The sequence below is a fragment of the Myotis brandtii genome, unplaced genomic scaffold (genome assembly GCF_000412655.1).
Source record: "Myotis brandtii unplaced genomic scaffold, ASM41265v1 scaffold6, whole genome shotgun sequence".
In the NCBI taxonomy this organism is placed as follows: domain Eukaryota; kingdom Metazoa; phylum Chordata; class Mammalia; order Chiroptera; family Vespertilionidae; genus Myotis; species Myotis brandtii.
This window is the reverse complement of record NW_005370271.1, coordinates 970,534-983,871: the sequence shown is the minus strand read 5'-3', so window position 1 is coordinate 983,871 and position 13,338 is coordinate 970,534. Positions and strand designations below refer to the sequence as shown.

General features: G+C 55.0%; 1 protein-coding gene across 1 annotated transcript in view; it reads left to right on the top strand.

Annotated features, from left to right (window-relative positions):
* Window positions 1-12,169, top strand: part of SH3PXD2B (SH3 and PX domains 2B) — a gene marked incomplete at its 5' end in the record, with an annotated part of 59,116 nt that extends 46,947 nt beyond the window's left edge. Inside the window, 3 exons of the mRNA XM_014550368.1 lie at window positions 1,837-1,886; window positions 2,967-3,092; window positions 6,097-12,169. Coding sequence (XP_014405854.1) covers window positions 1,837-1,886; window positions 2,967-3,092; window positions 6,097-7,647 — 1,727 coding nt within the window. The remainder of the gene's footprint in view (window positions 1-1,836; window positions 1,887-2,966; window positions 3,093-6,096) is intronic.
* Between the last annotated feature and the right edge of the window lie 1,169 nt (window positions 12,170-13,338).

The following is a 13,338-nucleotide window of genomic DNA, read 5'->3' as shown; positions in this document are numbered from 1 at the left end:
CCCACAACCAAGGTACATGCCCTTGACTGGAATCGAACCTGGGACCCTTCAGTCTGCAGGCCGACGCTCTATCCACTGAGCCAAACCGGTTAGGGCTACACAGCCCCATTTCTGAGCTAGAGGAAGAAAAAGCTGACCCTTTTAAGTTGGGTTTACTCCAACAACATTTCTTTATCCATCTTGCCTTCTGAAGCCTCCCCATATATATTTTACCATTTAATATTCCCAGCACACCCGAGAGCAGGGCTCATTGCTGTCTGCCGCATCCCTAGGGCTCCACCCGCACGCACGTGGCTCTGTCCTGGTGTTCAGAGCAGAAGGCATCTGTCTGCTGGGAAAAGACTTCCTCTTAGTTGTAGGGATGAAGTCACTTGTTCCTGGCTGGGCTTCTCCAGCTGTTTATAGTGGCTCTTTTAGTCCAAGAACTTCTTGAGTTTCACATTCTCTGCTTAACCGCTCTGAGAAAGCACTGACAAGCTGTGGCAGGGTTCTGTCCAGCACCTGGTTTCTGTGATTCTATTCTTTCATGGCCAAGAGCACAGGAGGATTCCCATTAACCTAGAGGAGCAAACGAAAATCTGAAACCTTGTGTTGAGATAGGTTCAGGTGCTCCATTAACCTAGAGGAGCAAACGAAAATCTGAAACCTCGTGTTGAGATAGGTTCAGGTGCTCAAACAAAGACACCCCCACCACCACCACAAACATACACCCTATAACAGTGGCTCAAATAATTTAGATGTTTGTTTCTTTTTTTTAATATTTTGGGGGGGGGGGGGGGTTTTTTTTTTTTTTTATGTATTTCTTAAGAAAGAGTTCAGATATACGTCCAGGGCTGTAATAACAACTGCATGCAGTCAAGAATCTTATTACACTGCATCTATTGTGTGTTGCCCTCATCCCTCTAGTCTAGGATGGTTCACCACTAGTCCAACCAATGAAAAGAGGCAGAGAGAAGTGGCAGACTTGACTCAGAAGCTACCTCATTCCCATTCTCTCACATTCTATTGACCAGAACTTAGTCACATGGCAATACCTAGCTGCAAGGGAGTCTGGAAAATGTAGTCCTTATATAGTCAGCTAAGTGTCTGGCTAAAACTCTTGCTATTTATTCTAATAGAAGACAGAGGAGATGGTTGTTTAAGAGATGAGCAGTCATCTCCACAACCCAACTGCCAAACTACCCCTCCGTGTAGACCCAGGCTAAACCAGCTCTGGCAACACATGGGGTGCCTTTCTCAATAGTCTGCCTTTAGCCAGGAGCCTTGGACCTCTACACAGTCACCCTCGTCCTGACCCTGAGGCCCAGAGTGAGGGCAGCACCAACTCCGGAGTAAAAATTCCTGACGTCATCAGCCCAAGTTGGTTTGGTTCTGTTTACGTGTTTAAAGTGGGTTTGTTCTAGAGCACACAGCCAGGGGCAGTGACGTGTATGGCATGTCTGCCATGTGCCAAGAGCCCCACATGTATTGTTTACTTTCACCCCCACCGCTGCCCTGGGAGGCAGGCCTTACTCCCCTTCTGCAGGTGAGGGTCTGTGGCTCCATGAGTCGTATGACTTGCTGCAGCCGCCTCTGCATTATTCTGAAGCCTACACGTCTGCCCTTCCTAGAAAGCTTTCCAGTGCTCCAGCACACGGCTGTCCTGAGCCAAGTCTGACCGGCCCCTTCCGAACCCAGCTCTTCTCACGGGAAGGGTCACGGCGGCTCACGAACGCCTGTGCAGACCATTATGCCTTACCTTGTGTAGGACGGAACAGATCTTCCCTGGTGTCCCCCTCGGGAATTTTATGTGTAGAATTCTGCGCGTGTGTGAAATGAGATCTCCTCTCTTTATAGGATCGCCCAAGATGAGGCAGAGGCCCCCTCCTCGCCGGGATATGACCATAGTAAGTGGCCCCTTGCTTCTGGGGAGCCAGCCAGCCCCTGACCTGAAACTAGCCCCTCACACGTACCTCGCCCTTTCCAAAGACGCTTTCTTCCTGTGCACACAGCGGCCTCGTGAAGCAGCCTGCACAGGTGGAAAGACAAGTTGCCCGTGGCTTTTGCCCTCCGCTTCCTGAGCCCTTGTCTTGTCGGTCTCCTCAAACAAGGTCACTTGAGACCGGAACTGCGATGAGACACAAATACCACTGGTGGTGCCATTGTGATATTTTACTTGCATACATTTTTTATTCTTTCGGTATCTTTCTAACCAATACATTGAAAAATGGGCCGTCTTTTTTTTAAAGCCTGCCATTTAGTGAGCACCTGGTGGGTGCCATGCAGTGCGCTGGGTGCTTCGCTCCCTTCACTTGTGAATGTTTGCAGTGATGCATACATTTTTTATTCTTTCGGTATCTTTCTAACCAATACATTGAAAAATGGGCCGTCTTTTTTAAGGTCTGCCATTTAGTGAGCACCTGATAGGTGCCATGCAGTGCGCTGGGTGCTTCGCTCCGTTCACTGTGGAATGTTTACAGTGACCCCACCAGGTTGACCCTGATATCATCCCCATTCCACAGGAGATGAAACTGAGGCCCCAGAGAGGGTGTGGTTTGTGCACGGTCACACACGTAATCAGTATTAGCTTCTAACCCAGATGGGTCTGACCTGCAAACCTGTGTTCTTTCCACAACCCTCGCTGCCTCTTCAGTTCAGAGAATATCGTCTTGCCTCACATTTTCGTGATTGTTGGCAGATGTTTCTTCTCTTTGCTCTCAAGCCGAAGGGCCAGTTGACCCATCTAGGAGATAATGATCTGAGTGGTCCTCTTTGTTTAGTCCCACGGGTCCACCAGCGCCCCCTTGAGGATGATTGTGTGCCTGAGCCCCTTAGCACCCCGGTCTCCCCTCCTTCAGCGCCTTTGTAATGGACTTCATGGGGCTTAGCACTGTGTTTAATCATACCAGCCTCGCGGTCTCAACCTGCCCCCCCCCATCCCTGGTAATGGACTTCATGGGACTTAGCACTGTGTTTAATCATACCAGCCTCGCGGTCTCAACCTGCCCAAGCCCCCCATCCCACCCCAAGTGGAGGAAGAGTATTACACCATTGCCGACCACCAGACAACCATCCCTGATGGCATCAGCTTCCAGGCGGGCCTCAAGGTCGAGGTGAGTGAACCTACTGTCCTACCTGTGGTTCTTTTTTTTTTTTTTAATTTATTGTAACATTGGTTAATAACATTATATAAAGTTTCTGGCTTAACCAAGTTTTTTTTTCTTATGATAAATTCTACATCCTCTATTTTCCTCTTCTCTCATTTTGCTTCCTGGTTCATTTCAGTATCGCATTAGCCTTCAGAATTCATGAGCAGAACCACATTGTGCCAGCAGTGGAGCTACCAGGCACTCCTAACTCCTTGCCTGGCCTACGTATCATCATAGCATGTGTTATGATGATGATATAGGCACCTCTCTGTGCCCGGTACGTTCCATACTGATCTTCACAGAAGTTCCGGGAGAAGTCAGTATCTTCAGCCCATTTTACAGATGTACCTGAGACAAAGCGAGGTTAGGTAAATTGCTCATGGTTACGTAGCTAGTAGATAGTGAAGCTGGGATTTGAGCCTAGGTATCTTTGGTTTTGAAGACCAGGCTCTTTTCTTTCCTCCTCATTCTTTTGATTTTGAATTTGCTTTTATTCATAATAGCTCTTAGCTTCTCTCTAGTAAATGAAAACTCCCACAAGTCATAATTAAGAGCACAAATGTTTAGAGCTTTCACAATAGTACTTTGTATAGAGTGTAAGCTTAGTAAATCCTCATTGATGTATTTCATTTTGATTATTCTTAGTATGAACGATTGTTGAATTCACGGATGCGTCCACAATGACTTGTACTAGTATGCCCAGAATTGCCTTTAATTGTTACCATAGCTACCAAGTGTTGGAAAAATGCCAGTCACCCTTAGGTGAAGGGCTTACATTTACCAGCGCCCTTTTCTGGAGAGCGTCCAATGGGACTTACGTATATGCCTGTCACGTGCACCCTGCTCGTTCAGTAATCTCTGCTGTAATTTAATAATAGGTAACGTTTACCTTGCAGCATCAGCCACCTGCTGTACGCATTAGCGTGTGTGGCCATCGTGAAACCCTGCAGCGGGTGTCATTGTTCTTACCGTTACCTCTTTTGAGTGGTGTGGAACCTCAGGAATGTGGTTTGTGCAGGGCCATTTGGGCAGTAAGTGGTGAAGCCAGAACTAGAACCTAGGACTGCAGGCCCCGGAGCCCAGCCTCTGCCCCCTCTCCGAGCTGGGTGCAGAGTGCAGCAGCAGAACTATGCCCGCCGCCCTCTTTGCCCCGCATTTTATTACCCCAGGCACAGCTCCTCCCAGGCAGGGTCCCCTTCCCGGGACAGGGTCAGATAGCGGGAAAGGCCCAGGCTCTGGAGCCCACCAGCCTGCCTTTAACTCCTGCCTCCGCCTCTTGACCGTCTGCGAGTCCTCAGCTCTCCTGAGACTCGGTTCCGCATCTGTGAAGTGGGATCATAACCCCCATCTCATGGGGCAGTTGTGAGCACGAGTCAGATGGCATGCATGGAGCCTGCCAGAGAACTGCAGGTACTAATTAGCTCGGGCTGCCGTCACAGAATACCACAGTCTGGGTATCGCCAACCAGTGGTCTGCAGACCACTGGTGGTCCGTGAGGTCCGAAAGGTTGGCGACCGCTGGTTTAAACAACAGGGATTTATTTTCTCACAGTTCTGGAGGCTAGAAGGCCAAGGTCACAGTGTCAGCAGGGTTGGTTTCTCTTGGGGCTTCTCCCCTTAGCTGCCAATGGCTATCTTCTCACTGTGTCCTCACATGGTTGTCCCTCATTCTGTATGTTCTCCTGTGTCCTAATCTCTTGTTATAAGGACACCAGTCATATGGGATTAGGGCCCACCCTGATGAGCCCATTTAACTTAATTACCTTTTAAAGGTTCGATCTCCAAGTAGAGTCACATTCTAAGGCACAGGGCTTCAACATGAGTTTTGGGCAGATCCAGCTCAGCTCATAGCATGTAGCATGGGTACCTTTCACCCATGTCAGTTTAGAAAGGCAACAGGTAACATAAGATCTTTTTTATTTTTTAATATATTTTTATTGATTTCAGAGAGGAAGGGAGAAAAAGAAACATCAATGATGAGAGAGAATCACTGATCGGCTGCCTCCTGCATATCCCCTATGGCGGATGGAGCCCACAACCCGGGCATGTGCCCTTGACCGGAATCGAACCCGGGACCCTTCAGTCCGCAGGCCAACGCTCTATCCACTGAGCCAAACCAGCCAGGGCGGTAACATAAGATCTTAAATACGGAGGGGGATTGCACCCACTGTTCCATTCAGTGGGTGTGTATCCCAGAGGGAGAAGGCAGTGCGATGAAAGTTTGTTTTTCCTCCTTCATCATCAGTTCCCCTGTGTGTACACGTGAGCTGAGTGAGGTGCCCACATTTAAGGATACACGTTTCTCATGCCACATGCCGTCAGCCACTTTATCTGTGCTCAGCCAAAGGAGCAGCGACCAGGGCTACTTTGGGCTGCCCATGCATTTCACCTTGTACTTGAGAATTGTAGCAGACACTGCGGGGGCCCGTCCTGCATCCCAACCACCTGAGTTGGCTTGCAGCTGCATATAGGTTCCCTACCTCCCATGTAGCCCGAGGGCACCACCCGGAAACAGGAGAGTTAACCCCTGGGAGAAAGGACTGTGAGTCTCGGGGTAACTGCCCCCACCCCCAGCGGGGAGGTCTGACTCTGCTTGGTCTCTCGGAGGGTCCCTGGTGGATGAAGCCCCCGTGGCCCAGAGCAGTAACCTGCTCATAGTAGGCCCTCACGTTCCCTGTTTCCTCACCTGTCACTTCCTGAAGTCATCTCCCAAATTCACCGCCTGTGCGCATGTCCATGTGTCAGGGACTGCTTCTGGGGAAATCCAGAGCTAGACTGGAACCCACCCGCCTGAGAGATGCTCCTGACACGCGGTAGCCTCCATCGGCTGTCCACCATAGATGTCTGGGAACCTGCTGAGTGCCAATCCCCGCTTCCGGGACTCGGGTGCACGCGGGTCTCCTACTCCGCCCTGGTCCACTGGCTCTGGAACCACACCTACTAAGTGCTTTCCTCTTCCTCCCGCCCAGGTGATCGAGAAGAACTTGAGTGGCTGGTGGTACATTCAGATCGAAGATAAGGAAGGCTGGGCCCCAGCAACCTTCATTGACAAGTATAAGAAGACCAGCAATGCCTCCAGACCCAACTTTCTGGCTCCCTTGCCCAACGAGATGGCCCAGCTCCGGCTGGGCGATGCAGCGATGGAGAACAGCACGGGCGGTGAAGCGGGCGGCCCCTCTCGGCCCCTGCCCGATGCACCGCTCGGTGCCGTGGACTCTGGGATACCGAGGTCCAAAGACTGGAAGGGCGGAAAGGAGATCCTGAGAAAGGCGTCTTCCGACGTGCCGTGCACAGGCTACGAGGAGATCTCCGACCTCAACCAGGAGGAGAAGCCCAGCCTCCCTCCCCGGAAGGAATCCATCATCAAGTCGGAAGGGGAGCTGCAGGAGCGTGAGCGGCAGCGGCTGGAGCAGCTCAGGGGCTCCTCGCCCAAGCCTCCAGGCATGATTTTGCCAATGATTCCGGCTAAACACAGCCCCCCGACCCGGGACGGCAAGAAGCCAGAGCCCAAACCTGACAAAAGCAAGGTGTTCCAGCTGAAAAATGAGATGGGGCTGGAGTGTGGCCATAAAGTATTGGCCAAGGAAGTGAAGAAGCCCAACCTCCGCCCCATCTCCAAATCCAAAGCCGACCCGCCGGAGGAGAAGCCGGAAGCCATGCCCCAGAACCCCTTCCTGAAGTCCAAACCTCAGGTGAGGCCGAAACCAGCTTCCTCCCCCAGGATAGAGGCACCTCAGGGCGAAGAGCAGGTGGACATCTGCAACCTCAGGAGCAAGCTCAGGCCCGCCAAGCCCCACGAGAAGCCCTTGCTGGACGGAGACAGCAGCCACCAGGCTGTCGGGGGCCAAGACGCGGCCTTCAGCCGCAGCTTCCTCCCAGGGGAGGGGCCTGGGCGTGCTCCGGACAGGACGGGCAAGCAGGACGGGCTCAGCCCCAAGGAGATACCCTGCAGACCCCCTCCGAAGCCAGCCAAGGCCACGGATCCTGCGCCTAAGAACGCGCCCGCGCCTCTCAAGGAGGCTCCCCAAGAGGCTCCCCAGCAGAGACCCGTGATCCCGCCCCGCAGACCACCGCCCCCCAAGAAGACCTCCTCCTCACCCAGGCCCCTCCCGGAGCCCATGGGGCCGCAGCGGGAGGCCAACGAAGGCAGGGCACCCCCTGCCCCAGGCCGGGCCCTGCTGGTCCCTCCAAAAGCCAAACCTTTTCTGGCCAACTCCTCGGGGGGCCAAGATGACATCCGAGGGAGAGGCGGGCTGGGCCCATGGCTGGCGGGCAAGATGGGAGAGAACAGGGAGAAGGCGGCAGCGGCGGCCCCCTTCCCCAGTGCCGACAGCCCGAAGGACCTGTACGTGGCCGTGGCCAACTTCGAAGGGGATGAAGACGCTAGCAGCTTCCAGGAGGGGACGGTGTTCGAGGTCCGGGAGAAGAGCAGCAGCGGCTGGTGGTTCTGCCAGGTGCTCAGCGGGGCGCCCTCCTGGGAAGGCTGGATTCCTTCCAACTATCTCCGCAAGAAGCCCTAGCCTCCCCGTGGGGAGGTCCCGCGCGTCCCCGCTGGTTTTGCCCACATATTTAATATGCCTCTTAATTTATCATCCTCCACGCGGCTGCGAAGGAAGGCAGGCTCTGGAGGACTGTGGTTTCTTCCCTCCCGTGGGTGGAGCCAGCCCTGGAGGCGCAGCGGCCACGCCCTGGCTTTCTCTCCACTCGGTATCCCTGCCTTAAGGCCCGTGGCATCGCCACCCGCTTCCCTGCCCACCCGGCGGCGGGACCGTGACTCTCCAGGCCTCCAGGAGCGGAACCCACCACGTGGAGAACCTGCAGAAGGATTTCTCGTTGCTGGGACCCGGCGCAGTGAGGGGAGTCCCTGGCAGCCCATCGGCCTGTGGCCGCTTGCTCCAACCTCTCCATGTCTAAAAGCCGGGTGACTTTATTCACCCCCTTTCCCAAATGCCTGGTACCAGGAAGGACTGTTCCCTATAGAAGTGGGCTCCGTGGGCTCCGTGGCCTCCTCTCCGAGGCCTCAGGCCCCTGGGCCTCTCAGGTTTGACCAGATGCAACTGCCCCACGAGTGAGTGGGCCTGGAGGTCCACTGGGCCGGCCCTCTGCCTCCCAGCTTCTGTCTTGGGAACCTGATCCGGCCTGAAGGGGTGGGTCCAGCCTGGAGCAAGTGCCAGCCTCCGGACAATCCCCGCCCCCACCCTGGGGCACTTCGCTTCTGTCCACTTAGAGCGAGACTCTCCACGTTTGCTTGAAAAAAGAGGACCATTAACAAGCCATGCTCCGTTCCGAGCACCCCTTTGCCGAGTAGCCATTCGGTCCCAAACTGTGTACGAGGCACTTTGCATTCATGTTTAACCCTCACAACAACCCTCTCTTGTAATATTATACCCATTTTATAGATGAGGAAACTTGGGCGCCGTGTGCCCAAGACACACTAGCGAGGAAGAGGGGGAAGAGGACTTGAATCCAGGCCTGCCTGGCTGCCACCCCTGTGCCCTTCCCCTTGGAAGAGGCAAACCAGGCAGGGGAGGGAGAGAGAGAGAGCTTAGGGAGCAGAGGGAGCTGAGGTGGTCTCACATGCCAGCCTTGAGGGGCCCAGGTGGCTCAAAGCCTGGTTCTCCATCAGGCTGAGCGTAGCAAGCAGTGGCCCCCTCAGATGACAGGGCCAGGCAGCGCCTCCTGTCGCTCTGCTGCTGCTTCCCACTCCTCTCTGGCTCTCACAGTCCCCTTACACACACACACACACACACACACACACCCCGCACGCTCCCTCCACACACACACACACACACACACACACACGCCCTGCACGCTCCCTGTCTGTCTCACTGGATGGAACCCAGGGCAGCCCTCCCACCCATTTGATGGTGTGGTTCACATAGTCACGGCCACATACGGGACTAGAACCAGGACCCTGGGTTTCCAGCTCCAGGCCCAGAGCTCCTGCCTGTGGGCCGGGCTGCCTGGGGGTGAGAGGGCAGTACCCCTCCACCCTCCCACCCTGCAGGAGAGGACGTGGCCCTGTCCTGCCCCAGAGGCTCTGAGTCAGTGTTGATTGGCTGCCATGCCTGTGGAACCCCAAAGCCAGCTTTCCTGGGGGTGCTCGCTGTCCACCTGCAGTGCCAAAGGTCCTCCCCCACCGCCTGGGCTCTGGATGTGTCTGCGGGAGAAGGAGCCTCCTCAGACCCCAGACCTTCTCGTTCCTTCAGTCCGCCTGTAAGTCCCATCCCCCAAACCCGGGGGCAGGGCCCGAGGTACTCCTCGCTGCCCCTGCTCGCCCTTGGCCCCTGCCCAGAATCCTGGGGGGAGAAGGGAGGCGGCTGGAAGAGGGCCACCCACCTCTTCCCGGTCCCCACACTTGGGAGGAGGCCCCAGAGCATGTTTCCCTGAGTGTTTGCTCCCCTTTGGTTTACGCCACCTTTATGAAGCTGTTATGCAGGATTTGACTACATTTCAAGACAGAACTCTAAATTTCTTTTCCTGGTTCACTTTCTGCTTTCATGGACCTTTCCAAGCTTTTCCTGAGCTCCTACTGCGTGCCAGGCGCGGGGCAGGCCAGGCTGCGCGCGCTGTGGGAGCTTTGCTTTCCGTTCGCTGATTCCACTGAAGGTGCTTGTCTTTGACCTCAGACCCTCCTCCCGGGATCAGCCGGGTGAGGAGGGACTCGTTCTTTCTCTGGGCAGAATGTTTTTCTGCGAATGAAAGAACTTGCCTTTATTATTATTTTTATTATTATTATTGTTATTATTATTATTCTGATGGGAACTGAAGGTACTAAAGCCACATTCCTCTCTGTTCACTGTTCTTTCCTCAGGATACACTTGTGTCCCGAGGCCCCCCCCCTCCAGCATCTTTTGCCACAGGGTGGGCACGTCCCAGTGAAGTGGGGGTGGGGGTCTTGGTGGCAGTGGCTCTCCCTCCTCGCTGTCCTGGACTGTGGACTTATGTTCACACCCTCCAGGACTGTGGCCTCTATTCGGTGAGCAATTGACAGAGCAAACGCAGAACTCCCCTGGCGTTCCCGCTGCCGTGGGAATTGGCCTCCGGCCGTAGGAACAGCCCCCACGCCAAGCCGGCAGGCCCCCGGGGCTCAGACCCGCTCCCCGCTTTAGCGTGGCCCTCGAGGTAGCCCTGGGAGGTGCGTGAGGTCAGTCCCAATCTGTAGCGAGAAAATCGGGGTTCAGGGGGTGAGGTCACGTTCCTGTCTTCATCCAAATAGTGACAGTGACCGAGCGGAGACTGGACCCCGGGGGTTTTCTCCCCGCGCCCGTGACTCCTCTGCCCCCAGCAGTGAAGTGTACGTGGGCTTCCAGGGGAGCAGGGGACCCTCCCTGTGACTTCGAGTTTCTCCTCCGCCTGCCCCACGATGACAGGTCCGTGGGTCACAGGTAAATGCGACTCTGAAAGGCAGACAATGACACCACCACCCCTCTTCCTTCCTGTATTTCACCCTACATCTTAGGGTAAAACTACAGCTCGTGGTGCCACCAAACCTTAGGAAAATCTGAGTGTTGGGGTTACCGCTTGATAGAATAGGCCTTTGCTGAAATTCTCCCGCTCAGAATTTCTTTGCCATTCGGTGGGGTTAGGTCCTTGTCCCGGGTTGAGGCGTGGGGAGGGCCGGAGCCGCTTTCACTACCCTCGCCTTCTGAGGCCAGCCTTTGTGAGCCTCCGCCACGCTTTCTCAGGCTGCGTTCTCAGCCTTAAAATATCCCTGAGCCCACGGGGGATTTCACTCCCAGGTGGAAGAGAGAAACAAAGGCCACATTCAAGGGCAGGTGCCCCATCTCCCAGGGTCTGAAAGACCTTAGGGATGGGCAGTCTTGTGTTTATTCAGCCCGTACCAGGTACCAGCGCTGAGCGCTCCCGCCCTCACATAGCTGAACTGGACATCAAGAAAGAGCAGGTCCCGAGCTTGGCCTTCCTCTTGTCCTTGTGCCAAGTCTCTAACTGTTGGGTCCACCTCCTCCTGGGAGGTCTTGCCTTGTCTTGGGACTGACAGTGGGCGCACAACAGCCTTAGCCATCCATGGGCCATCCTGCGCCCCTTGGTCATCCAGGCCCATCCTTCCGGGCTTTTGCTGCAAGCAGCCATGCCATGCCATAGACCAAAGACCACCTAGTGTCAAGTTGTGGCCCAAGGAGTGGTCATTGGCTCACACGGAGGCCTGAGGGTGCAGGGCACCCTCCCTGGGCCCGGAGGAATTGCTCCAAACGTAGACACGGTTCTGACTTTGCACCGTTAAAGCCAGGAGGCCCCACAGCCCACTCAGACCACCTGTGAGGATCCTTCCCACCGCCGCGACCATCCGGCTCCGTGGGGTGATGTCCGTTTCTGGCGCTACCCTGCGGGTTACTGAGCCCCGCCTCGTGCTTCAACATTCCATCCTCCTTCCCGTTTCTACCCTGTTCTCCGGAGGAGGCTCCCTAGTTCCAACCAGGGACAAGGGGGCTCCATCTCTTCCCTGGAAGAAGCCAAACCCAGTGCCACAGCCAGCGCTTTTTGGGTCCTCTGTGGACTCGAGGTGCCCTGCCGGGCTTGTTGCAGCAATAAGCAATTCTGAGGCCACAGAGGTGTCCACACCTCACCCCTCTGTATGCCTGTCCATGCCTTTGGGCCCATCTCACTGTTCATGGTGCCCCTTTCACTTCCGGGGGTGGTGAGGAGCAATGGTCACCTTCGCTACAGCCCCCGTGTCCCGCATCAGGGAGCAGCACGTCAGCGGGCCATGCCTGCATCCCTCCAGGAGCAGCGGGCTCCGACGCCGTTGCCCCGCCACCTCGTGTCCGCTCACAGGATGATGCTGGCGATCTCTGGACACTCAGCACTCCCACACCCTCGGCAAATGGACAAATTCTGGTGGTGGTTTTTGTTTTCTTTTAACACAAAAAAATACATGAGGATATATAATGTGAGGGGGGTGGTGGTGAACAATTAACTGTAGCATGTATAGACTATATACTTACCATTAGACTTTTTTCTTTCTTTCTTTTTTTTTTAATAAAAAAATAGTGCTTGACTGGTTTCAAGCTTCATTGTGAAGATGCCGTGTCTGTGCATTTATTGGGCTGCGGAGCGGGTGCATAGCTTTTGCCCTGGCATCTGGGCCTGCAGTTCTGAGGTCCGAGAATAGAAGTGAATGTGAGTGTTTAGGTTTGGGCATTGCCCAGAAATAGGGCTGGCTTCTCTCTCTGGGCCGTAGTGCACCTTGATTCTCCCAACAACATTGTCCAGAAACCACAGGAAAACTGTGTCTCCCACATGTTAGCTCCGCCTAAGCCGGAGCACGTCACATGGCCAGGGAGTCGAGCTCTCGTGTTGCCTGACAGGCAGGTGCGTGTGGTGCAGGCTGGGGGGCTCTGCAGGGACCGCCCAGGCTATCTGCTCCCAGGAGGTGGAGGGCATTGCCTGAGCTTTTATGACTTTCCCAGGGGCAGAGCCAAGACAAAACCAACCCCGGTGTGCAGCCTTCTTGTTCCAGATGAGTCTTAAACTAAATGACACCCGCCTTCCTAGAGCAAGAAGAGTAGGACCAGCAGAGTCTTGAACAGAACTGCCAGTAGGGTTTACACGCAACATCCATCCTCCCTCGGAGGAAACATTGCAGAGACCCGTGCCTGCTGGCAGAGCTTGCTGAGGGACAGTGGTCATTCGTTGTGGTGTTATCTCTGTTCCCAAAAGGAAAAGCATTAGGAGGGGGTTCAGGTCGCCCTGGGAAGCATTTTCTCCCAAACCTTCAAAACCAGGAGTGCTTGGCCATCAGGATACAAGCAGCCTGGGCTTCCCTGGCAGGTGGAGAGGGGCACAGGGCCTCCTGGGATGGGAACCAGATCGTGGCCAGGAACCAGACCTGACCTATTCTCAGGGGGCGCTCATCCCCCCACCTCCTGCAGGTCTCGCTTGGAACCAGCACCCACCATGCTGTCCTCTGCTCCGGGAATGCCACACCACACGCCAGCCAGCTCTCAGTCACCCTCCCAGGAGGCGAAGGGCATCGGCGAATCCGTGGGTCCACGACACACTGTGGGGCTGTTCCTCTGAGTCCAGGGTCCTTCATGTCCGTCCCTTCTCCAGTTCCCTGTCCATCTGGTCCTCACATTCTTGCCACCCAGGCTTCCCAGCCAGTGAGTCTCAGATTTTAGTGACCCTGGAATGAGCCAGGGAGCTTGTCACAGTGCACCCCTCAAAGTCCGAATCAGCAGGAATCTGTA